Source organism: Phyllopteryx taeniolatus, chromosome 1 (genome assembly GCF_024500385.1).
Source record: "Phyllopteryx taeniolatus isolate TA_2022b chromosome 1, UOR_Ptae_1.2, whole genome shotgun sequence".
Taxonomy (NCBI): domain Eukaryota; kingdom Metazoa; phylum Chordata; class Actinopteri; order Syngnathiformes; family Syngnathidae; genus Phyllopteryx; species Phyllopteryx taeniolatus.
This window is the reverse complement of record NC_084502.1, coordinates 3,137,641-3,164,566: the sequence shown is the minus strand read 5'-3', so window position 1 is coordinate 3,164,566 and position 26,926 is coordinate 3,137,641. Positions and strand designations below refer to the sequence as shown.

General features: G+C 41.0%; 2 protein-coding genes across 3 annotated transcripts; both read right to left on the bottom strand.

Annotated features, from left to right (window-relative positions):
- Nucleotides 1-7,707: 7,707 nt before the first annotated feature.
- On the bottom strand, nucleotides 7,708-18,957 carry dhx35 (DEAH-box helicase 35). Of its 2 annotated transcripts, XM_061752496.1 has the most exons (21): nucleotides 18,876-18,957; nucleotides 18,454-18,581; nucleotides 18,285-18,377; nucleotides 17,400-17,477; nucleotides 17,179-17,283; nucleotides 16,271-16,332; nucleotides 16,127-16,196; nucleotides 15,373-15,432; nucleotides 14,316-14,428; nucleotides 14,148-14,244; nucleotides 13,460-13,618; nucleotides 12,749-12,959; nucleotides 12,537-12,661; nucleotides 11,450-11,504; nucleotides 11,160-11,350; nucleotides 11,008-11,085; nucleotides 10,794-10,923; nucleotides 10,556-10,637; nucleotides 10,119-10,190; nucleotides 9,536-9,647; nucleotides 7,708-8,870 (listed from the first exon to the last, which is right to left on the bottom strand). In XM_061752496.1, the coding sequence occupies exons 1-21, from the start codon at nucleotides 18,913-18,915 to the stop codon at nucleotides 8,832-8,834; spliced, it is 2,100 nt and encodes a 699-aa protein (XP_061608480.1). In that variant the 5' UTR covers nucleotides 18,916-18,957; the 3' UTR covers nucleotides 7,708-8,831. The 2 variants fall into 2 exon arrangements, with proteins under 2 accessions (XP_061608480.1, XP_061608569.1); XM_061752585.1 differs by lacking the exon at nucleotides 17,400-17,477.
- Nucleotides 18,958-19,654: 697 nt separating this feature from the next.
- Nucleotides 19,655-22,668, bottom strand: rab5if (RAB5 interacting factor). The gene is made up of 4 exons (XM_061752375.1): nucleotides 22,357-22,668; nucleotides 21,647-21,750; nucleotides 21,416-21,545; nucleotides 19,655-21,152 (listed from the first exon to the last, which is right to left on the bottom strand). Exons 1-4 carry the CDS (start codon nucleotides 22,462-22,464, stop codon nucleotides 21,111-21,113), a joined length of 384 nt encoding a protein of 127 aa, XP_061608359.1. The 5' UTR covers nucleotides 22,465-22,668; the 3' UTR covers nucleotides 19,655-21,110.
- Nucleotides 22,669-26,926: the final 4,258 nt, after the last annotated feature.

The window sequence follows — 26,926 nt, the reverse complement described above, 5'->3', positions numbered from 1 at the left end:
CACCTTATCGTGGTGGAGGGGTTTGTGTGTCCCAATGATCCTAGGAGCTAAGTTGTCTGGGGCTTCACGCCCCTGGTAGGGTCACCCATGGCAAACAGGTCCTAGGTGAGGGACCAGACAAAGCACGGCTCCAAAAACCCCTATGAAGAACAAAATATATGGATCTAGGGTTCCCTTACCCTGACATGAGTCACCAGGGCCCCCCTCTGGAGCCAGGCCTGGAGGTGGGGCTCGAACGAGAGTGGCTGCACCCATGGGGCCTGGCTGGGAACAGCCCGAAAGGGTAACGTGGGTCCCCCTTCCCATGGGCTCCCCGTCTGTGGGAGGGGCCATAGGGGTCAGGTGCAGTGTGAGCTGGGCAGTGGCCGAAGGGGGGGACCTTGGTGATCCGATCCACGGGTACAGAAGCTGGCTCTAGGGACGTGCAATGTCACCTCTCTGACAGGGAAGGAGCCCGAGCTGGTGTGTGAGGTTGAGAAGTCTCGACTAGATATATTCGGGCTCGCCTCCACACACGGCTTGGGCTGTGGTACCAGTCCTCTTGAGAGGGGTTGGACTCTCTTCCCACGGTGAGAGGCACCGGGCAGATGTGGGTGTACTTATTGGCCCCCGGCTCGGCGACTGTACGTTGGGGTTCACCCCGGTGAACGAGAGGCCTCCCTCCGCCTTCGGGTGGGGGGGACGGGTCCTGACTGTTGTTTGTGCCTATGCACCAAACAGCAGTTGTGAGTACCCACCCTTTTTGGAGTCCTTGGAGGCGGTGCTGGAGAGCGCTCCCACTGGGGACTTCATCGTTCTGCTGGGGGCAATGAAAGTGAGACCTGGAAGGGCGTGATTGGGAGGGACGGGCCCCCCCGATCAGAGCCCGAGTGGTGTTCTGTTATTCGACTTCCGGCGTCTCAGGAGGGGGAAGCAGTGCACCGTCAACACTGTGTATAGTGGGGGTGGGGCCCTGCTGACCTCGACTCGGGACGTTGTGAATCGGTGGGGAGAATACTTCGAAGACCTCCTCAATTCCACCAACACGCCTTCCCTTGAGGAAGCAGAGTCTGGGTTTTCTGAGGCGGGCTCTCCTATCTCTGGGGTTGAGGTCACTGAGGTGGTTAAAAAACTCCTCGGTGGCAAGGCCCCAGGGGTGGATGAGATTTGCCCGGGGTTCCTAAAGGCTGTGGATGTTGTGGGGCTGTCCTGGTTGACACGTCTCTGCAACATCGCGTGGACATCGGGGACAGTGCCTCTGGATTGGCAGACTGGGTTGGTGGTCCCCCTTTTTAAGAAGGGGAACCGCTGGGTATCACACTCCTCAGCCTCCCTGGTAAGGTCTATGGATGCTGGAGAGGGGGGTCCGTCGGGAAGTCGAATCTCAGATTCAGGAGGAGCAGTGTGGTTTTCGTCCTGGGCGTGGAACAGTGGACCAGCTCTTCACCCTCGGCAGGGTCCTCGAGGGTGCATGGGAGTTCGCCCAACCAGTCTACGTCTATGTGTTTTGTGGATTTGGAGAAGGCGTTCGACCGTGTCCCTCATGGAGTCCTGTGGGGGGTGCTTCGGGAGTATGGGGTACCGAAACACCTGATACGGGCTGTTCGGTCCTTGTACAACCAGAGTCAGAGTTTGGTCCGCATTGCCGGCAGTAAGTCAGACTCGTTTCCGGTGAGGGTTGGACTCCGCCAAGGCTGCCCTTTGTCACTATTTCTAGGCGCAGCCGAGGCGTAGACGGCGGTTTGGTGGCCTCAGTATTGCATCTCTGCTTTTTGCAGATGATGTGGTTCTGTTGGCTTCATCAAGCCATGATCTCCAACTCTCACTGGAGCGGTTCGCAGCCGAGTGTGAAGCGATTGGGATGAAAATCAGCACCTCCAAATCTGAGACCATGGTCCTCAGTCGGAAAAGGGTGGAGTGCCCTCTCCGGGTTGGGAATGAGATCCTGCCCCAAGTGGAGAAGTTGAAGTATCTTGGGGTCTTCTTCACGAGTGAGGGAAGAATGGAATGGGAGATCGACAGGCGGATCGGTGCAGTGTTTGCAGTGATGCGGACTTTGTATCGATCCGTTGTGGTAAAGAAGGAGCTAAGCCGAAAGGTGAAGCTCTCGATTTACCGCTCGATCTACGTTCCTACCCTCACCTATGGTCGAGCTGGTCACGAGCTGAAAAAGAACAAGATCCCAGATACAGGCAGCTCAAAAGAGTTTCCTCCACAGCTCTCCCTTAGACATAGGGTGAGAAGCTCGGTCATCCGGGAGGGGCTCAGAGTAGAGCCGCTGCTCCTCCGCATTGAGAGGAGCCAGATGAGGTGGCTCGGGCATCTGTTTAGGATGCCTCCTGGCCACCTCCCGAGTGAGGTTGTCCGGGCACATCCCACCGGGAGGAAACCCCGGGGACGACCCAGGACACGCTGGAGAGGCTACGTCTCTCGCCTTGCCTGGGAACGCCTCGGGATCCCCTCGGAAGAGCGAGAGGACGTGGCTAGGGAGAGTGAAGTCTGGGCTTCCCTGCTGAGACTGCTGCCCCCGCGACCCGACCTCGGCTAAGCGGAAGACAATGGATGGATGCATGGCCGTTGACTGTGAAACCATATAACTGTTTAGTCACCTCATAATACTATTACACACACACAACAAATTGATGGATACCTAGTTTTGAAGTCAGAAGTCAAGGGTAATAGTTTGTTCAATTTAGTTACTGTAAACAGAAAATGCTTGCAATAGCTCAACAATACTATTTATTATATGAGAATTTGAGCAAGAATCATCTATGTCAATTTGCTTTCGCGGGCCACATAAAATGAGTTGGCGGGCCAGATTTGGCCCCTGGGCCTTGAGTTGGACACCTGTGGCATAGATCGATGAACAAAGATAAATTATTTGTAGTAAATAAATAATACATTTTGGGACCAATTATGTTCAATTGGAAAATTACCTGCAGCACATCTGATAATCTCTAGCTCTATCATATCGTCGGACCAAGGCCAATCCATCCATCCATTTTCTGAGCCGCTTCTCCTCACTAGGGTCGCGGGGGTGCTGGAGCCTATCCCAGCTGTCATCGGGCAGGAGGCGGGGTACACCCTGAACTGGTTGCCAGCCAATCGCAGGGCACATAGGAACAAACAACCATTCGCACTCACAGTCATGCCTACGGGCAATTTAGAGTCTCCAATTCATGCATGTTTTTGGGATGTGGGAGGAAACCGGAGTGCCCGGAGAAAACCCACACAGGCACGGGGAGAACATGCAAACTCCACACAGGCGGGGACGGGGATTGAACCCCGCACCTCAGAACTGTGAGGCTGACGCTCTAACCAGTCGGCCACCGTGCCGCCACCAAGGCCAATCGACATATTGCAACATGCTGTTGATTTCTCAAGAGAGCTCCTAAGCAGAACCAAGCGGTCAAACGACGAGAGCAAACACTTCCAACTTTAAATTCGCTCAGCGGAGAAATATTAACGATGCTATTTTCTCTCAAAACATGTCCAAACCTTGAACAGGGGCTAATTACATCGCACACATGACTTGTTTTCCCATCAGGCCCTTGAAAACAGGTTAAACATTCTTTGAAGTGGACGGAAGCACGTCAATGATTTTTGGGGCCGAAGTGAAATATGACGAGCAACATTCACCCACTCCAACACTTCACCAGCTGCCTCTTCCGACTCACATGCACGCCATTAATAACTGATACCTCCGGATGTCATAAAATGTACGTGATCACGCAACTCAAATAGGCGATAGAGGTCGGCAGAAGAAACACACAAATGTCGCAGGATCTGCCCTTACTTGTTGGCACCTTTGTTTGGGTGGAGCATAATCCAGTTTCTGCGCACTGAGACGAAAAAAAAGTCACAAGGCTCAGGGTCACTGAAACAAATAGTAAAACAAACACGCTTCTTTCTGTAAAGAAAGAAACTACTGGGATTGCAGAATATCAGCGTTTATAGACAGGGAATCATTATCTTAAAAATAGATATCGATTGCAAGGATTCCAATCAGTGTGAATCATACACAATACTTAGAACATTCCATCCATCCATTTTCTACACCGCTTATCCTAATGAGGGTCGTGGGTGAGCCCGGCTAACTTTGGGTGGGCCCTGGACTGGTGGCCAGTCAGTAACAACACACATGTAGACAAACAACCATTCTCCATCACATTTATGAACAGGGTTTTTCCATTCATATAATATTGGGAAGCTGCCACCTCCGCCCAATTTCCAACCACCCCTGACTCTGAAAGCGCTGACCAGCGTTGCACGAGGGGTGTCATTTTTAACTGCAATTGATTGATTGATTGAATTTAAAGAATGAGGACTCTTGTTCATCCTACTGTAATTTTAGTCTCTTGCGAACGACTCTTATGGTCAACGAACACGCCGTCCCTCGGTAAGCGAACGCGCCACAGAGTAAACGTAAGCCTCAGGCCTGAAACATGAACTGAATGATGATGAGCTGAACGATTCCCTGAATGAATCTTATGAACGGATCATTTGAAATGTACTGATTCTAGTGATTCAGGACAACCAAAACAACCGCCGTTCCCATCACGACTGTGTAACACCTTTTTCATCAAATGACAGGCTGCTAAACACCAACAAACTAAGTGAGAACACATCCTAGTTTTATCCACAACTTTGAAATTTTCCTATAGATTAAGTGCACGTGTTACAATTCCCTGACAATTTTGCCCAAACTTATATTGGACAAAAACGCCCCTCAAAAACCTCTTGGTGATTAAGATCATTCAGTCATTCTTGACTTGTTTTTTAATCTGCATGTTTGAGTGGCAAATTAAACCACATAACATCACCTGACCACCGCCTACAAACTCTGTTCGATTCTCGACCTTTATTATACAAACCTGGCCTCTTGGCTTTCTACAATTATTTTTAAGTTCATCATTATTATATGTTGTCTGTTTCTGTGTTGAGCAAGCTTTCGTTAGCAGCCTCTTGGGGAAACAGGATAAAGATTAGGATAGTTGTGAAGTTTAAAACTCTGATTCAACAAAAACAAAACAAAAAACAAAAAAAAAATATATATATATATATATATATATATATATATATATATATATATATATATATATATATATATATATATATATATATATATATATATATATATATATATATATATATATATATATATATATATATATATATATATATATATATATATATATATATATATATATATATATATATATATATATATATATATATATATATATATATATATATATATATATATATATATATATATAGCGGCACGGTGGCCGACTGGTTAGAGCGTCAGCCTCACAGTTCTGAGGTGCGGGGTTCAATCCCCGTCCCCGCCTGTGTGGAGTTTGCATGTTCTCCCCGTGCCTGCGTGGGTTTTCTCCGGGCACTCCGGTTTCCTCCCACATCCCAAAAACATGCATTAATTGGAGACTCTAAATTGCCCGTAGGTGTGAATGTGAGTGCGAATGGTTGTTTGTTTCGATGTGCCCTGCGATTGGCTGGCAACCAGTTCAGGGTGTACCCCGCCTCCTGCCCGATGACAGCTGGGATAGGCTCCAGCACGCCCGCGACCCTAGTGAGGAGAAGCGGCTCAGAAAATGGATGGATGGATGGATATATATATATATAAAGAGTTTTTTACCAGCATTTAACTTTGGATTCCTCCTGGGAACACTTGTGACATCAGACTCAAGCAATAACATGACTGCAAACCACTTACCTGTTTTCTTTTAATATATATATTGTTTTATTTACATATATATACATATATCTATATATATATATAGATATAGATAGATAGATAGATAGATAGATAGATAGATAGATAGATAGATAGGTATATCTATATAGATATATCTATATATCTATATAGATATATAGATATATATATCTATATAGATATATAGATATATATATCTATATAGATATATCTATATAGATATATAGGCAGCACGGTGGACGACTGGTTAGAGCGTCAGCCTCACAGTTCTGAGGAACTGGGTTCAATCCCCGGTCCTGCCTGTGTGGAGTTTGCATGTTCTCCCCGTGCCTGCGTGGGTTTTCTCCGGGCACTCCGGTTTTCTCCCACATCCCAAAAACATGCATTAATTGGAGACTCTAAATTGCCCGTAGGTGTGAATGTGAGTGCGAATGGTTGTTTGTTTGTATGTCCCCTGCGATTGGCTGGCAACCATTTCAGGGTGTACCCCGCTTCCTGCCCGATGACACCTGGGATAGGCTCCAGCACGCCCGCGACCTTAGTGAGGAGAAGCGGTTCAGAAAATGGATGGATATATATATATATATATATATATATATATATTTGTGTGTGTGTGTGTGTGTGTGTGTGTGTGTGTAAAATTAAAGCAAAAACAAAGCAGCACGCTTTGGACTCTACGTTCTGTTATAATAATAATAAATTGTGGGTCAAAGCAAAAGAAAACTGTTTTAATTGTTTAATTGTAAAGTTTTTTTTTTTTTTTAAGGCTGGCTTAGTTTCGTCTGCCCTCTAGTGGCCATTGCTGGAATTCACTCAACACGCTTTAGTATGAATACGCCCGAAAAACACGATATTTTAAAAATATGTATGTAATATGTAAATATATGACACGCACACACACGCCCACCATATAGGCAAAGAGATTTTGAGACTACGGTTTTATCACCTTCTCCATGACGCTATGTAACCGGCACTAAAGGAGCGCTTTATTTGTTTTATTTATTTACTATTTTAGGTTATCTTTTATAGCATTCATTCACTATTCATTTCTACAACTGTCCACTGTGTGACTAAAATTTATTTTGTTTTACTTGTGATTGTGCATATATATTATATATGTTTCCCTTGTGCATTTTAACTATGTACAGTACATTAATTTGTGAGTCGTAGCTGTGGAAAAAATGAATTTATGTACTTACCATATTGTCAAATGTGACGGTTTCACCCCGATTATATGATTACCATCTGCACACAAGTAATCATGCAATTATCGTAAATACTGCCTATATCATAATTAAATATTGTCGAGCCGATGATGATGTGATCTTAGTAACTTGGATGTTCCACAGAAGAAATGTTAACATTAACTGCATATAGTAATTTCAATGTGGCGTTTTATATTCATGTATGCGTGTAATGTATCATGGATGTATTAGTGTTACAAGATTTACAAAGGAATTCTCATTTCAAGCATGGGAGGGGGACTGGCCTACAACCCAAATGTATTAGTTCATTATTCACCACTTGCTTTTCTTTACCTTATATAGATGTTTAATATTGAAACTGTTTCATTCACAAACGTGTCTATTTGTCTGTCTTATCGTTGCTTCACAATAATTGTCAAAAGCTTAATTTTGTTAAATAGTCCAATTCAAAAAGTGAAACTATCCATATGCACTACACACAGAATTAAATATTCCGTGATTCTTTTTTAATATGTAAAATCTTGATAATTATAGTTTACAGCAAACGAAAACCCAAAATTCACCATCTCTAAAAACTATAATATAATTTTCCCTCTGAAAAGTATTTTCCCATGTGTTTAATAAATCTATTCAATGTATGAGTACTGAAATAAATTGACTTTTTAAAAATGTATTCTTGCGATTCGCATGTCGTCATTTGGCATTTGTGGACGAACAGCGACACCCAGTGGCTAGATTGCACAACTGACTCAAACGCCGACCACAGAATTGACACTTGATGCCTGGTGCAGTGTTAAGCTTTTATTCGAGGATGGGAGGAAGAAATGGAAGGTGATAATAATTTATGCCGGCAATAACTTTATGAATATGCATCAGACCATTTAAAACATGCAACGGTCGGTTTGCCTAGCTACTGTATTTTGTGCTTCTGTGGGCTGCGATTGGTTTTACAGATCTACAGCAGTGGTACAAGAAATCATCTAAGTCTGTCTAAATTACTGAATGCGCTGGATTAATAGCAATTCCTGTAATATAATCACAAACTTGTCATGGACGATTTGCTGACGTTTTAGCTGAAATGGAGGGAAACCTGACAAAAGCATTTGTATAGTAAGTCACACTGTCGCAAGCCTATTTATGGAACTATAGTACTGTAGAGATGATAAGATCAGAACGATTTAAGCGCTATTAAAAAAAATGTAAAGGATTTATAAATGTTAGTTCTTTTGAGGCTTTAGGCTACATCCAAGTGCATTTAATGTCATTTAAAGTCGCTACGTCAGCAGCCACATCACGTCACATTGTCTGGTTTTCACAGATTTCCGTGTGCAATGCTTGCGTGTATTTGCACAATTCATTGAGGAATGAAATGAGAAACAGGCTGATGGAAGGAAATTGGCACTCAACGGTGAAAAGGCTGCACAATCTGGACTTCAAGTAGGATGTTTACACAACAGGTAAAGAAGGTCTTTTCACAGTGTCATCACAGGACTAATAAACTAAAAATTAACCGGAGGGGACGTTATCAGTTACATTCCTAAAGGCACCTAGGTTATGAGAGGACAAATGAATTGAAAAAGAAAACAAGGGTCAAAATGGGAAAATATCCTCACATTTCATTATTTTCCATCCATTTGTCATCCAGCAATCAAAGAATACAACTTCTAAAAAAATAATAAAGCCTCAAACCAGGTATGACTGCTAGCATTCCCCGGACCTGAGCCTTCTCTGACTATGTACAAGTATGAGTTCTTCTCACATTCATCAACAATCCCGCACACACCGATCAAATTTAAAGGTTTCTACCAAAAAATCAAATGCTGTCGAGCATGATCACAGTTGTGCATGTGGACATGATCAATAAATATGACATCTTTATATACAGTGAGAGGGCGAAACGATGAACAGGTTTACAGGATACGGGATCGCTTGCTGCCAAGTGAACCGTGCTGAAAGACAAAGGAGACAGAAGTCATTCTGTTAATAGGTGACGAAAATGACAAGAGTAGCAGACCCCCAACTGAGGTTTCGCCTGCAAAATGGATGACATCAGCACAACAAATTACAGACTGATCTGATGAGAAATGTAATAATTATATCCATCAAGGATCAACCCTTTATCCTGCTCAGGGACACACCTGAGTTGATACAATTACAACTCATTCTAATTTATAATATGATTACCGTAATTTCTCGTGTATAATGCGCACCAGTGTATACATAATACGCACCCCCAAAGTTGACCTCAAAATTGTGGAAAACCCTTCTATGTATAATGCATTTTTACAATGCATGATTTTGCGTCTACCCATATGATCAAAACGAAGTATTATCTGCATTTTGTTTTGGGGTTTTTTTCCCCCAAAAAATTATTGAACACGAAATTCGTTTTTAATTTACTTGCTCTTATTTTGAAATTCACAGCCCTACTTGTATTTAGTAAATTAGAAAACACACAGTTGTGCTCATATGTTTGATTACCCCGGCAGAATTTGTATGATGGGTACAATTCTTTGAAGAAAAGATGGAAGGGCCAGGCGAAACGATATCATACACGAGAAATTGTCGTACGCTTTTTGGAAAGAAAGCAAGACATTTTCCTTCCTTGACTTACTTTAGCCTGCTTGTAGAAGTGAGGGGCCAACTCAACCAGCCAGGACGACTCCACTGCAGTCACATCTCGCATGAAGTACTTGCTTGTCTGCAACACTTCATTGAAGACAACCCTGCGGTAGTATAGGAGAGTGTTACCAGAAATGCATCCTATTGGAACTTCACTGAAACTCCAAAAACTTCAATCTTACCCAGTGAATGTATCTTATTTATAGTGAAGTTTAAGAATCTTATCAAGTCAATTCATACTAGCTCCACTGGCAGATTATGTTTACTTATTTTAGGGACAAAATGTCTTGTTTGAAGTAAAAAAATAATAATTCTGCCAATGCCAATTGACTTAAGATTTTTAAAATAAGATCACTTAAAACAAGTCTTTTTGTCTTGCTTAAAATGTAGAAAGAAAAACAAAGCTGTCTTAAAATAAGTACAGTAAGATGTTTTCACTAGAAATCTAATTCACTGGGTAAGATTTGCATATATGGGGTCTTTATGCGTGTAAATTCACAAGAAACTGTAGAAAAAGAAAATAATAAAATGGTTAGTGGACATCACACTTGTCAAGTCAACAAAAATGTCCTAACCATTTTGGCGGTTTTTCTCCGTACAGTACAGAGTTGGGGTGGATGTGAAGCTCGCGATCATCCCGTAAAGTCCTGGCAGAGAGGGGGAAATATGTATAGGGTCATATACTATGTCAGTGATTCAGGTGTGCCATGAGAAATCATCCAATTTCACTTAAATAAATATTTTTCAGACCAACTGCCAAAAAAACAACTACAGAATAATAGCTGTGTGTCCAACTAAATGAGACCAGATTTCATACATTAGTAAATTTGTGAGTGTATTTACACAAGATAATTATTAACGCAGCACAGTGGTACCTCGACTAACGAGTGTCCCAACTGAGGCTTTCGAGATATATATGCTTTCTTTGACACAACGTAAACGTATTTCAGATTTATTTGCAGGGGATTTTTGGTAAAGTATCACGGTGGGCCATTAGAAATACAGTGTTTACCGGTAGGAACCAGAGTGGTGAATGCGCGCTGCATTAGCAAAAAACCCAGACACAATGCACCTCAGGATGACATCAGGATCACCTGCAAGAAAGCAAACAATTGGCAATGATGGAGTGAATCGGCACACATTTGTGAAAATAATGTCAATACAAGTGACGAGCTAGCTATTAAAAATAGGGAACATGTGCTTGAAAATGCTGCATACAAAATACAGTAGCTCCAATAAACTTGCTGTACCTTCGCTGGAAGTCCACACCACCTTGAACTTGGCCATGAGACGCCGCAGCTGCTCTCGTACTGTCACGGCGCGCTGCAGACCTTTGTAATTGAGAAAATGCTCCTGACACCACTTGGAGCTCTTCTGGTGCTGCAGTTTAAACATGGGGGGGGGGGAGAAGGACTCAATACTCTCACAACTTCCTGACCTGCAGGAAATGTACGCTCACTGTACCTTCATGTAAGCTTCGTACACATTCAGCATGGTGAGGTGATCTCCTTCAGCAACGGCAAATTTCCTGTGCTCACGTGCCTGCAGGTTGAGGAGTCAGATTGCTGAAATTGCTTTGTCACTTTAACAAATGGCACTGTTGTTATTATCCTCACAGCTGCTTTCTTCTGATTGGGAGGTACAACGAAGATATTCTGAATCTGCATCATCGCCGCAATGGTGACAATCTCTTTGGAGCAGCCAAAGTTTCCCGACTCCAGGAGCATCTTGGCAAACATGGGACTAAGTGGGAATTCCGCCATCCGCACGCCCATGGGATCGGTCAAACGTCCGTAATTGTCCAGGCCTGCAAACAAAAAAGTGGCAATTGCGCAATTGCCAATTTACAATTAAACATCCAGTAAACACAAGCCATGCAGCTCCCGAGTGCACTTTTGGTTCTTACCTCCCAGAGCGTAAAGAAGCTCAAGAGCCTGAACCATACTCTGGGCTGGAGGAGGCTGTGGAATGCGTTAAAAAAAAAGAAGAAAAAAAAAAAGGATTATATCATAAATTCCACAATTTAAAAAGGTCAACCACTTTCAAGATATACATTTTAAGCTTTTCCAGCACCTTGCAACAGTTGCAAGTGACATATTTATACCTTACTGATGATTTAACTTATTGCCTTAAAAGACATAGTATTAGGCTACTAACAAATAAAACTATATTTAACAATTAGCAAAGGAAAGAACATCCACGTGCGTTTATACAATTTAAATTATATATTATAATTCTGTGTGCATTTTAGGTTAGCTTAATGGGAGACTCCAAGTTGCCCATAAGTGCGAATGAGCACGGGAAAGCTTGTTTATCCGAATTATGGAATCACAAAAAAAATGAGAAACTGCTGTCCAGTAACAGTGGTGCCTTGAGATAAAAGTTCAATTTGGTGCCGGCACAACACTTGTATCTCAAATCCTCTTTCTCCAGTAAAATGAATGGAAATGCAATTAATCCGTTCCAGACTAAAAACAAGAACAACATTTTTTTTTAATAAGAAAAATTGCACTCAATATTATTATTCTGTTAAAAAACAAAAAAGAGAGTAAAATCATTTGCTAACCCCAACACGGAAAACACAAGCACAAAGCACGATGGTACCTAATGTATTGTCCTCCTTCTATTGGGTTTATTGGTGGTTGGCAAACCAGCTTAATGGTGCATTAGCACCACTCCCGGAAACATCCAAGCACTGCAAGGAAACCAATGAGAAATAATGATGGCCGGATGTTGTTAAGTTTGCCGCCGCCATCTTGCGGTGGGGTGTGCAGAAATGCTTACTCGTAACGCAAGACAAAGAAAATTGGCCGAGCAACCACTCGTATCTTGAAAACTCACTCATATCTCAAAGCACCACTGTATTTAAGCACTTTAAATTTGAACAAAACATTTTTTTTATACACGAGCGTTAGCATTTAATTCACGTTTGAACTCAAACGATTCCTCGTCTCGTCGGAGCGCCATATGTGGATGCGAAGTGATCTACTCACCGAAAGGAAGCTGAAGCGCAGAACATTGTCAATGCCTAAAGCTTTGAGTTGCAAGATAACTGGGGCCAAGTTGGTGCGCTGCATCTCTGGCACTGTAGACTGAGGCAGTTTCTCAAAGTCCTCCTCTGATAAAAAGAAGCGTTAACAGGTGCACGTCGTATAATAGTTATTTTCCTGTAAAGACGCGCACACACATACACACACACACACACCTGTGTAGAGTCTGAAGCATTTCCCCGGTCGGTTCCGGCCGGCTCTCCCAGCTCGCTGGCTTGCTGAAGCCTTGGAGATGGGCGTCACCACCAGTGACTCAATGGCAGTGCTGGGGTTATACGCACGGAGTTTGACAAAAGCACAGTCGATGACAAAAACCATACCATTGATGGTGATGGATGTCTCAGCTATGTTAGTGGCCACCACCACCTGAAAAAAGCAAGACATTTTGCAGAAGGCATTCATTATTATAATACTACTACAATTAGACCAACGATAACCAGTGTTGATAATCTTACATATTCACTTCCTCTGTAAAAAAAAAAAAAAAAAAAAAAATTAAACTAGAATGGTAGAAATTGGCATTACAATCTTTTTTTTTTAGTTAGATCATTATTAAGAATTCTGTCAATTTCATATTTGGGTTGTTTAATGGAGGGTGTTTGTTGTGTGTATGAAGTATTTTTTTTTAGGTGGTACTTGGTGTACAAAGTTTGAGAACACCACTGCACTCGAGAAAAAAAATTAACTCCTTGATGCGGACTTTTAACTGGATCCACAGCCAAAATTACCAGTCATAATTTCTCGTTTGGCCATGCGCCACAGAAATCAATTAGGTAGTTTTTGCCTAAAAAAATAATCATGCCAACCATCCAAAATTGCACAAATGCAGTGGTAACAAAACATGTCGGCTTTTGCAGCATATTTACTTTGCGAACTGTGACGGGCACCCGCTCAAAGACCTTCATCTGCTCGGCGTAAGGTAAACCGGAATACATTGGCAAAATTCTCAGGTGTTTCTTCATCCCTTGTCGTGACATGGACCTGGCCTGTTCCTGTAAAAGGGACACCACCTTCTCCACTTCCTCCTGGGGAAACATTTCCATAGCAGGACCATGATAAAAGGTTTTATCAAGAGAATGAGCACAAATTTCACATTCTGCAAGCCAAGTAAATAGTTGTACAATGGCGCCTTGTCTCAACACTAGGGGGCAGTACAGTAAATGGATTGGATTTATATAGCGCTTTAACTACACAATCAAGGGCCCCAAAGCGCTTTACAGATGCTCACACATCAATGGGAGCTTATGAATGGGGTTCAGTGCCCAAGGACACTTTAGACGTAGACGTAGATTTGATAACGAAACACAGAAGACTTAGATGCAATAATAATAGTTGCTCGCTGCAGAGGACAAAGAATCTAAAGCACCAGTGTATTTAGAATCTTTCAACTTGCAAAACTTCACTAGTTGCCTCTGAGTATTGTTATATGCTCTGTCTGACGCTAGTTCTGTTAGCCCGTCAATGAGAATTTTCATTCTCCCCCCAAAAAAAAAAAATTATCCGAGACAAATTGAGGCACCAATGCAACTGGAATCAAGAACAGAAGCCTCAAACCTGCCCGGTAAGGAACACCAGAACATCTCCAGCATCTTCTGTCTCGTGTATCTTCATCACCGTCTCCACTGCGGCCTTCAAATAGTCGGGTACAGGGCTGAGGACAGAGCAGAGAGACTTCAGTGGAAAGAGTCGAATCTGAAGGTTGTACATTGCCTGTTTCATTACCTGACAGTGTAGAAAATATCAACCGGGAAGCTGCGGCCCTCCACAGTTAGGATGCCACACGTGTCCTTGTTGGGATCTCCAGATTCGTTCAGGTTGAAGAACTCATGGAATTTCTTTCGGGAAGAGGAATTGTATCGTTAGCAAGACAAAAGAACTTCTTGTTTAACCTCATAGGGGGAAAAAAAAAAAAAAAAAGATTGTGAGTGACATAATCCGCATAGACTGAATCAAGGGAAGATGGATTACTTTACATTAGAGGTGGTGGAAATTAAAGGATATATCATTAGATTTATTATAGTATGTGCTTTAACAGGTGCTATTGACCATCCTACTGTGTAAAAAAAAAAAAAAAAAAACTTCATCCTTTTATAAATAATCTAACAAGTCCTGAGGTAGCTGGGTTCACTGGTTGCTCGCACAATTTTGTAGTCATTTGATCAACGGAGATCTGCAGGAAATATACTATTTCTTATCACATTGTTCTTTTACATAGGGAACTTATATGAATATGCGTATCAGGTGATGTAACACTTGCAAATATTAGATTTCAACCCTTGTTCATTCCTGGCATCCACAACAAGACTCGAGTTTTGAAATTATATTAGCACCACCACAATGTCATTTCAATCTTCCATTTGATTAGATATCATTGAAATATTTGATCAGAAAGACTATTTTTGTCACTTTGTACCATGTTTCACTTGTCCAGCTCTGAGCACTTTCACTTTTTTCATCCAGCCACACAAGGATTCATAAAAAGTCATGATAGGAAAGTAACAGCTCATTCGCACACTGATAACACAGCACCAGGATAACTGCGGGACTCACTGGCAACAACACATGGTCAAACAGAAGCGGGGGATTCAACCCACAACCCACTCTACCAACCCAATAGGACGGAGTAATGTGCATGTGTAGACAAGACTGACATTTCAGATGACATTGAACGCTGCACTCAGTCTATCGCGCTTGTCAGTACACCGCAATCTAACCCGACAAGGACTTGCATTTTTTTTCGCCACTTCAGCATATCTCTTCATCTCAATGACGCAGGTACCTTGGCATCCAGAGTGGCAGAAGCCACAATCAGCCGCAGGTCTTGACGTTTCTTCTGGATCTGATGGGGGGGGGGGGGGGGAGAGATTATTTGCTAGAAGGCTCGTCAAAGTGAAATAGGAGAAAAAGATTCCACATAAACTCAAGGCCAGCGAGCTGCGAAGGCTTTTTCAAAACCATAATGCAGGGACATTTATGTAATATAATGGGGTGATTATTAGGGTTCCAACATGGAAAATATTAGGTCGAAGACAAGAAATGTAACTGCCTCCCCGCTATAGCCACAAGCCTAGTCTGTAAACAAACACAGTGCAGGTTCTTGCTAGCAGACATCACGGCTAGCCATAACGGAATATGAACAGCCTCTTCCAGGCTCTTCAGATGGAGCCAACGCAATAACAAACGCCATTATTTGTGTTTTTAAAGCATAATCATTCAGACTGTTTAACCTAATACTGTTAGACTTGTCTGCAGTTGTCATTTCCTTTAAAAAACGATTGATGTCGCACTTTCCCAAAAAGAAAAGATCTTGCTGTCTCATTTTACATTAAATCCATCCCTGTTGACAGAAAAAAATAAGCAGTTTTGCATTTTGTTCCCTTACTGTACCAAACGTGAACCAAACTATGAACTGAAAACCAAAGTACAGTCGGAAAAGTGATTAAAATTGCCCCCCCAGGGCAACCGTAACTATAATGTCGCCCACGTTGAAAATAAGTTAGGCACCCCAGACTGAAATTGCGAAGCTGTGATACCTTCTTTAGCAGACCGATGGCGATGTCCGTGTACAGGGTTCTCTCATGCGCTTCATCCAGCATCAACACACTGCAAAGCAGAAAACATCAGAGCTGCCAGCAGCCATTAAGCGAGATGAGCTTTACAGCTGAATGGCTCTATACCTGTATTTTTTCAACAGGGGATCAGCCATCATCTCCCGGACTAATATTCCATCTGTAAGGAACTGAAGCAAACGGGCAGTGACACAAAATAGATGAATGCGCAGGTTATGGACAGTATTAGGGTCGGACTGATATGGATGTTTTTTTTTTTTAGGTCGATGTCGATATTTGGCAGAATGAAATTCCGCTAACCGATTAATCGTCTAGTTAATTTTTTTTTTTTTTTTTTTTACAATGAGTAAAAATATTGCTTTTTTTTGGTCCCTTAGGTTTTGAATTACAGGGAGACCATTTTACTGTTTTACAATACTAACAATACCACGGAGCGGAATTTTCACGCACAAAAACATGCAAAATATTTAAGCCTTTAATGTATGCCATATTAGGCAATGTAATGAATGAAAGTTACTGGCAAAACATGAACTGGAATGGGAGCCAATCTTTTTCTTATTCGTCTTGAGAATCCACAGTCCACAGTCACGGAAACGCTGAAACCTACCGAAAACTTGTTTGGTTTGAAGGCCATTAATAATAAAAATATTGCTTTTTTTTTGGTCCCTTAGGTTTTGAATTACAGGGAGACCATTTTACTGTTTTACAATACTAACAATACCACGGAGCGGAATTTTCACGCACAAAAACATGCAAAATATTTAAGCCATTAATGTATGCCATATTAGGCAAACTTGTTTGGTTTGAAGGCCATTATCTTTGTCTTAAGTTGTAATGTCTTAAGTTGTAATGTGTTAATGTGTTAAAAAAAAATAAAAAATACAAAAAAATTTGTTTTTAAAAACGTCAAATATCAGCAGAAAAAAATGCTGATTTTGTTTGTCATTTACCAACATCAAAGTAATCGACTGGGCCCTATATGAAAAATAAAAAGATTACCATATGTTTATGAATACCTTGATCCTTGTAGCTTGAGGGTCAGAGCAGTCATCAAATCGAATGCTGTAGCCCACCTCATGCCCTAACCGGGCACCCCTCTCCTCCGCAACACGGCCGGCCACCTGGCATCAAGGAAGTGGAAAAAGTTATTGAAGCGGCCGTGTCCTTGAGTGTCAAACTGATTTTCCTTGAGTGAAATGAGAAAAAGGCTATTGCAGGACTTCCGCAGAGCTCTTACAGAGATAGCAGCCACACGTCGAGGCTGCGTCACGCCAATCACCCTCCCCTCTGCCGCCCAGCCGGCCTCCAGCAGGTACTGAGGGGAGATCAATTGAAAACGATAGCTGCACAATGAGCGGGGCAGACTGAGTTGCAGCAAAGTTGCAGCAGAGCTGACACAACACAAACCAGGCCACGGCGCGGAGGAGAGGTCAAGTTAAGGTCAGCGTCGAAAAGCTAAGGTGGAAAAAGTACTCACACTCTGTACTCAAGCAGAAGTACCGATACTTGGATTCAACTCTTATAATTAAGGAAAAGTTTATAAAAAAAAAAAATTTTAAAGTACAGACTCTGAAATGTACTTGGGTACAAAAACAAAAAATACATTTATTGTAAACTGTATCTATTTTGATAACTTGGCACAATGAAAAAAAAAATCTCGACACACTAAATAGTTTTGCATGCGCAATACAGAACTACAGCATTGTGTACATAGCCAATTTTGTCTTTCTAATTTTAGACATTGTATTTTATAAATTTTTACACCGCATTTTGTTCCTAGAGTGAGAAATTCTTCTATCACCTTAATATATAGAGAATGGACAACCAAAATCCTTGAATAAATAGGTATTTTTTCTTTCACATTGTCGTCATCCATAAAGGTTGAAAAAGGTTACTATTTTGACCACCCCCAAAAAAAAAAGTAGAAAGTACAGCTGTTTTCAAATGTAGGGAGGAGAGTAAAAAGTCAACAGAACAATCAATATGCAAGATACCTGAAAAATCTACTTGACACTTTTTTTTGGCTGCAAAGTACAACGTGTGTATTTATTCAAGAGTGGCGTAAATGTCAAGTAAGGCATTGTTTCCAATCACCGCTACTGTGTGGAAATGTAGCACCAACCTGGGGGATCTGTGTGGTCTTCCCGCATCCGGTTTCCCCAACTACGATGACCGTCTGAAAGCGTTCCACCAAGTACAGGATGTTGTTTCTGTGCTGGAAAGACAAACATTTGGCCCCATGAGAAACATTGGCGTGAGATGGGAGACACGTCGGAAGGTGTTGGGGCCACCTTGAAAACGGGGAGCTTCTGTCTCTGCTTTTCTATGGAAAGGGAAATAAAAGGATTGAAGACGACAGTGGAGCCAGTGATCTCGGTGTTGAGTTCACGTTCCTCGGAGATCCCAGGCGCTTCGGACCCTGTGCACACGAAAGACGCACAGCGGCTTGACGTTAACCGAATGCTTGCAACGCAACGCGTGATATATAAACAACAACGACATATAAAACTCCCTCTTATACTTTGCGCCCCACTGCTTTCATTTGAAAGGCGACTTCCCGCAGAACTGGCTGCAGTTATATCGCGCAGTTTCCAAATTTGACGCTTAAAAGCCCGCAAAGGCTGACTGGCACGTAAAGTTGTTTATACGCTATTGAATTTGGACCCGTATATAATCCAAACGATGTCAACTACACTGATCTAGACCAACTTACCCGGCTTCCAAAATTTCATCGTGGCTCGGGGACCCGCCATCTTGAATTCGACGTCACAGCGTTTATCGGTTCGGTGGTGACGTCACGGCCTACCCTCACTGCCAACGAAATATACAATTTAAAAACAAAAAATAAAACATTTAAAAAACGCATTCCAACAAAATAAAACAATTAAAATATAAAGGTATTCTAACAAAATTACAAAATACGAAAAAATCATTTCAACAAAATATTTAAAAACAAAATCATTCCAGTAAAATAAAAAAATAAATTTAAAAAACGCATTTCAACAACATGGCACACTTTTCTTATCATTTATTAAAATATAGTGACACAATGGCCATTTTAAGTTCAGTTTTGATAAACGAATCAGGTAAGAATAAGGTATTCCCTTTTGCTTCTATTTACTATTCACTTACATTTATCTAGTGCAGTACAGTACTACTTTAGTTGAACCTAAATAACCAATGGTGGGAAATAACGGATTCTTCAAGGTTCTTTATTTTGTTGACGACTTTTTACTTTTAGTCCGCACATTTTAAAACAGTTATCTGTATTTTATACTCCTTACTTTGTAAAATATAGGCTTGTTACTTTTTACAACCTCCACTGACAACAACATGACATAAAGGTTGCGGTAAAGAGACAGTTATCTAATGTTAATTAAGATTTGTGACGTTCAGTTTAAATTTTCTTGAAAAACATTTTTTTAACAGGCAACGTTTTTCATTTCCCATCAATTAAGAATGAAATAAGGTTAAAAACACAAGTAGACAATCTCTTTGAAAATGGAGGCCAAATGAAGCCCATGTTTAATGATTCCCAAAAGATTTGATCAGCTGCACATCTGGGCTAACAGTTATTATTACAACTTTGCAAGAACTGAGAGCAAAAGTTTTCCACCATAAAATACTCAGCAATGTTACATCCCGCCAGACGAGTACAGACATACGACAGATTCATGAAACAGAATTTACAGGAGGTAAGACTCTGCTCTGGAGGCTACATTAAATTATTTCTACCCTCTTAACTACTCATTAATAAATGATACGATTACATATACGAAGAGTTTGCCACGGTGGTTCACAGGGCGAGTTTAGCTTACATCTGTCGATAGTTTCCTCCTCGTTGAATGAACGGATTGTGACTTAGATACTGTATAGCAACAGTGAGTTTGGAGTATGTTACCTTACAGTGCTATCAAAAACGCATCCACCCTTAAGACCAAGCAGATAAATGTCACTTTACTTTTCTGTCCAGCTGAGAACTTTGCTAGATTCGTACACAGAAGACAATTGACACAATAAAATAGAGCTAACAATCTGCACAGGCGTAACTCAAAGTGCATCAAAAAAGTTCCAGGACTGGTGTCACAAAGGATATACTTCACACGGAAACTACGTGTTCCACTTCCACAGAACACGTTCAATCAATCAGCACGTCAACAAAGAGATTTGCTTCATTCATTGCATGAGAAGAGGCTAGTTGTGGCAGGACAACACGCCTGCCCGTAATGCCCTGAGCATTTGACAGTTCCTGTGTATTTTTTTATTTGTATTTTTTTCCTCTTTGATGACCGTGACGATGGCTTCTGCCATGAAATTATATTTCCAGCAGGGCTAGAAAATGTGGCCGAGAAGTTTGGGAAAGTGTGTGGGGATTTCTTCAAAAGGGAAAAACTTGTAGTATCAATGTGAAATGAATGTGTACGTTTTGCAACACCGGTGTTGGAACTTTTTTTTTTTGACACACTTCATATGACACTAATTCACAACATCAATATTAATGCATCCAATTGGTGTGAATTAACCTAAGTCCAGCCTACCCAAAAAAGCTATACTGTCTGCATTTGGAAACTTGAGGGCATGTTCTCCAGCAGATATGTCAGGCAAAAAAAAAAAAAAAAAAGGAAAGCATATATGGTTCATTTTTTAACCAAGGCTTTGATTCATTAGAAGTCGAACCAGAGCCACTGTACTTCTGTATTCTTTTGTGTTTTGTCAGACATGATGACGACACAGGAGAGGAAGAATGACAAATGGCAAGGTTTATCACCTGTAAAAAGCAGCCCAGCAATAACACAAACTGATTTTAATTAAGTCCATCTTCAGACTACTTTTCCCATAATGCCGTGCACTGAGGAGTCATACTGCGTGGGCAGGTCAGCACCCTTGAAGCCGCGGAGTTCCTGCTTTTTGACACAAATGTTCGTATCAAGTGTCCGGTGGAATCCTTTCAGTCAAAGTGTAGCGCTGTGTAAAATATTATCCACACCACCTGCAAAGGACATAATACTTAAGAAAGACTTGTCAGCCCTCCAAAATTAATGTATTTTATTATTAAAACACATCAAATGTAAAAAAAAATAAAATAAAAAATCTTCAATCTGACTGTAGACACCTAAATCCCAACACATTGGACATTTTTTTTTACTACACGAAATAATCCTGCTTTTATAAATACAAGCAAGATCATATACTACAAGATGGAGTGATGTTTTTTTAGAAAGTCTATGCGCGCCTTATGAAATATTCTCCCACCAGAAACAGCGCAAAAGATGTCATGAAGCCTTCTTTGGTAAGCTCCCACGTTCCACCATACTCTTCCTCGTCAATCTGCTGAAAGCTGCTGAAGTATAAGTAGAGAAGGCCAGCGTTGATGACGCAGAATCTAACGAGGCAAAAAAACGGGAGGAGAAAACAAAGTTAATTTGAGTTGATAAATATGAAGAGGCAGGTTGTGGTCAAAGCTGGGGAGGAATGCTTCCATACATGGCTATTCCCAGAAATCCTTTCAGTGGGGCGACCCCCCAAATGAGACCGAGGATCACTGCAATTATTTGCCGCAGCCAGTAAATCACATCTAAAAACTCATCCTGCAAAGATTTCAAAGAGGAAGAAGAAAAAGAACAACTGTTAGGGTACATTTTCAGGTAAATCCCCACAGTGCAATGTCAACATATTCTTGCCTTATTTGTTTTGATTGTTTTACTGTTTTTAAATGATGTTCAATTGTCTTTTGTTTTAAAATTAAGTTACATTACATCATCGCCTTATGATCACTACTAGCACGAGGACATAAGAACAGTGTGAGCTCATTTGTAGTCACATACTGTCATTTTTGTACCTTTTCTCCTCATTGGATTGTTACTTCATTGAGTCTGTCGTCATTTCATTGAAATGTTTACATCTGGAACAAATTCACCTTTGGTCACATTTGCAGATTATTAAGTGGGAATTCACACTTTCAAAAACCGAAAATATTTTAAGCCATTGCTTTTGATGCAAAGATAAACCTGCAATCGGCACGTTCAAAACAGTTCATTTAAAATCGACTTAAGTCGATTACGAATCATCTTGAGAATCGCCGCAAAAATCGGTATCCTTCTCGGATACAGCGGACAACGACAAAAGCAGGTGTTTTGAGCACCATTAACGATGACACCACGACGGGTTTTAGATTCGAAGCGTTGCCCACTGACCTTCTCCTCCCAAACGGCATTACTGTTGAACGCTTTGCTCCATGTGGAATGTTTTACACCCCCATTCTGCAAATGACTCTCTTCTTTCCGCTTCGAGCTGCTCGTCATTCTTTATTGTTTCTTTTAGCCACGCTCGTAGAAAAAAAAACAAGTTTGGCCAACTTAAAAAAAATCTATTAAAAACAATAAAAAGTAGCTCAAACTAAATATAAGGATCGTGTCGTCACGTATATTTGAAGGTACTATCTGTTCCAACGGTCCGCTGATCTGACAGATTTCCGACGCTAGCATTAAAAGGACGACAGAGCATGCGCAAGGTATTTTGACCCCGGCCACGAAGAGCCAATCAGAGAGTGCGACGTCCCTACGTTTGAGTTGCTACAATGGACCAAAAAAATATACAGCGACACCACGTGGTTAACTGATGTAAACTCAGGCCAGCCCCATAAACGCTCTCTGCCGGTCAAATAAGATACGTCATCTTTTCGATTAAATAAATGAATTCATTTACTCTATTTTTCAAATGTGTTGATGTCATTTTTAAACAACCTAGAAAAGTGTAAAATCATATATTACATGGTTGAAACGTAATATTTGGACAATAAAAAAAATTAACACCCCCTATTGCTCCAAAAATGGTTTGCTCCACCCAATCCCTCCCATCCTCTCGCAACTTTACCTGCACAGACCAAAAGTGCCTTCCACTGATATAATTTAAGAATTTAAACACCTTAAACCAGTACCACTCTCCTCTGTTTGAACTGGAATAAGAGAAGTTAGTTGTCCCATGTACTAGTAATAATTCAAGCCGGGGTGCTAATGAAAAGACTGGAAGCCGATTAACATTATTACTACTTTTAGAACACACAGAGAGAAGAATCAAAGAGAGGAGTTTATTTACTATTTTATATTATATGATATTATTTATTTATGTATTTCCCTACTTCCTAATGTTTAGCAGAGAGCCTCCTTTTTATTCATGTTTTCCAAATTCATGCTAATCATGCTTGTTTGATCTCAACAGACCTGCTATTTTATATTTTGTCCGGTATTGGAATGTTTTATAATCAGTGTGATTGACATTGCTTGTATTCTGGAGGAGATATACCAAGCGATTAAATGTTTCAAATGTTGCATTACGCACAATTATTGATTTTTATTTATTTAAGTAATCGTGTAATGCTTACTGTATCATCCCGTCAGTTGGAAAAAGAAAAGAGGCAAATATTAGAATCTCATTAGACTGTGTTTATCTAATAAATTGGCAAAAGGGCTATTTGGATAGGTGGTGATGTGAATACTGCACTTGGTACCTTTACACCAAACAAGATCATTAAACTATAAAATGTTTTAAACATAAATATTAAGTGCAGGTGACGATGAAATATGTCACAGCATTTGTGAATATTATACAAGGGGACATGCCAGACCATATTAACAGCAAGGCCGGAAAAAAAAAAAAAAAAAAAAAGGTAATGCCTCAGGGATATTTCAAATGGTTAACTTGCAAATGAGATGGGAAACATGAGTCCACGTAAAACAGACTGGCTGGTTAATTTGGTGTTCAGGCATTGTTCCAGCTTGCTCGCTTGTTGTAATACTTTACCACTGACAAAACATCCAAAACCTGTTCCCCGTTTGCATCCTTGTCTAAGAGTTTTTGTTTTTTTAGGTGGCCTTAGTATTTGTTTTTTTCTATAGAGCTTTAAAAATGCATCCCAATTGCACTACTTATTTCTAGATTTGCACTACTAATTTATAGAATTTATTGAAAGCGCATGACAAGTCAACTTAAAATAGACGTCGCTTGTTCATCCTTTACTAATACATCAACACTTATGTCTGGGACAAAATACATTGTATTGATTCTTTTTTGTTTCTTTTTTTCCTATTGTATTTTGTTCCAGAGGCCAATGGTTCTCAAACTGGGGTCCCTGCGCCGTAGCATGGAGGTCCGCAAAATAATTTGCAATAAACTATGGCCTACATGTAGTGAGCCGTGTGGCAATTAAAAAACAAACATAATAAAGTCTCTCAGGACCTGAACATCAACGCTGTCCTCAAAAAGGCCCAGCAGAGGATGTACTTCCTGCGGCTTCTGAGGAAGCACGGCCTGCCACGGGAGCTGCTGAGGAAGTTCTACACAGCGGTCATCGAATGAGTCCTTCCCTCAGGGAGGCGCTACCGATCAATGCAAACTAGAACTAGCAGACGTTCCAACAGCTTCTTCCCTCTTGCAATCAACTTCTTAAGCAGCTAACCTACAATTCCATTGCAACATGCTGCCAATTGTTTTGTCTTGAGTTTGTTGTCGGGCCAATTATATATTACTTGTGCACTCACTGTAGTAGTCTCGCCACACTTCCCTATTTGCATATCTGTTGTTGACCAATACTGGCCACTCATGCCAGAGTAGCATCGGCACCACTTGCACACTGATTGAGGAGTATCTGCAACATTTGCACAATCAACATTGTCCCAGATTATCACACTACTAGTCACTTTAAACTGCATACACCCCTTGAAGCCTCGGCGCCCTTTGCACAATGGTCGTTGCACCGGACTATTGCTATATTAGTCATTAAAATGCTGTAATTGCTCGAGGACTCTGCATCGTTTTGCACAACTGTCAAAAAAATATATATATATTTTTTAAATTGTACCGGCATTACCAGATAACTAGCAACCCTTTATTGCTCAGTGACTGTTTTTTTTTTTGTCAGTCTTTATGTCTCGAAAGTGTTCTCTATCAATTGACTGTCTGTTGTCATACTAGAGCGGCTCCAATTACCGGAGACAAATTCCTTGTGTGGTTTTTGGATATACTTGGCAAATAAAGATAATTCTGAAATCATGCTCAACCTATATTTAATTGAATACACTACAAAGACAAGATATTTAATGTTCAAACTGACAAACTGTATTGTTTTTAGCAAATAATCATTAACTTAGAATTTTATGGCTGCAACACGTTCCAAAAAAGCTGGGACAGGGTCATGTTTACCACTGTGTTACATCACCTTTTCTTTTAACAACATTCAATAAACGTTTGGGAACTGAGGACACTAATTGTTGAAGCTTTTTAGGTGGAATTCTTTCCCATTCTTGCTTGATGTACAGCTTCAGCTGTTCAACAGTCTGGGGTCTCCGTTGGTGTATTTTACGCTTCATAATGCGCCACACATTTTCAATGGGAGACAGGTCTGGACTGCAGGCAGGCCAGTCTAGTACCCGCACTCTTTTACTACGAAGCCACGCTGTTGTAGCACGTGCAGAACGTGGTTTGGCATTGTCTTGCTGAAATAAGCAGAGGCGTCCATGAAAAAGACGTTGCTTGGATGGAAACATATGTTTCTCCAAAACCTGTATGTACCGTTCAGCATTAATGGTGCCTTCACAGATGTGTAAGTTACCCATGCCATTGACACTAACACAGCCCCATACCATCACAGATGCTGGCTTTTTAACTTTGCGTCCATGACAGTCCGGATGGTTCTTTTCCTCTTTGGCCCGTAGGACACGATGTCCACAATTTCCAAAAATAATTTTAAATGTGGACTCGTCGGACCACAGAACATTTTTCCACTTAGCATCAGTCCATCTTAGATGAGCTCGGGGCCAGAGAAGCCCGCGGCGTTTCTGGGTGTTGTTGATAAATGGCTTTTTCTTTGCATAGTAGAGTTTCAAGTTGCACTTACGGATGTAGCGCCAAACTGTATGGTTTTCTGAGGTGTTCCTGAGCCCATGTGGTGATATCCTTTACACATTGATGTCGGTTTTTTTATGCAGTGCCGCCTGAGGGATCGAAGGTCACGGGCATTCAATGTTGGTTTTCGGCCTTGCCGCTTACATGCAGTGATTTCTCCAGATTCTCTGAACCTTTTGATGATATTATGGACCGTAGATGATGAAATCCCAAAATTCCTTGCAATTGTACGTTGAGGAACATTGTCCTTAAACTGTTCGACTATTTTGTCACGCACTTGTTCACAAAGAGGTGAACCTTGCCCCATCTTTGCTTGTGAATGACTGAGCAGTTCAGGGAAGCTCCGTTTATACCCAATCATGGCACTCACCTGTTCCCAATGAGCCTGTTCACCTGTGGGATGTTCCAAACAGATGTTTGATGAGCGTTCCTCAACTTTCTCAGTGTTTTTTGCTAACTGTCCCAGCTTTTTTGGAACGTGTTGCAGCCATAAATTGTAAGGTAATGATTATTTGCTAAAAAAAAAATAAAGTTGATCAGTTTGAACATTAAATATCTTGTCTTTGTAGTGTATTCAATTAAATATAGGTTGAACATGATTTGCAAATCATTGTATTCTGTTTTTACTTATGTTTAACACAATGTCCCAACTTCATTGGAGTTGGGGTTGTATTTTTATCGGAACAAAACCCTGTTTGCAGCCACCCAAGAACTAAATGTGCATTATTTTTGAGAATATATTCCTACATTATAAGAAATAAGTTGTATTTTTGACATTCATGTGTTAAAATGTGACTTTTTACATGAATATGAATTCATCGTAACTTTACGAGTATTATATTTTTTTAAAGGTAACTTTTTTAT

Coding starts and splice junctions, on each gene's coding strand:
- dhx35 (XM_061752496.1), bottom strand. CDS start 18,915: ATGGCGGGTCCCCGAGCCACGATGAAATTTTGGAAGCCGG. Junction 11,505..12,536: donor TGCGCTTCAGCTTCCTTTCG/GTGAGTAGATCA, acceptor CGCATTCCACAG/CCTCCTCCAGCCCAGAGTAT. Junction 10,191..10,555: donor CACCACTCTGGTTCCTACCG/GTAAACACTGTA, acceptor CCTCTCTGCCAG/GACTTTACGGGATGATCGCG.
- rab5if (XM_061752375.1), bottom strand. CDS start 22,464: ATGACGAGCAGCTCGAAGCGGAAAGAAGAGAGTCATTTGCAGAATGGG. Junction 21,751..22,356: donor ATGCCGTTTGGGAGGAGAAG/GTCAGTGGGCAA, acceptor AAATCTTTGCAG/GATGAGTTTTTAGATGTGAT. Junction 21,546..21,646: donor GGATTTCTGGGAATAGCCAT/GTATGGAAGCAT, acceptor TTGCCTCGTTAG/ATTCTGCGTCATCAACGCTG.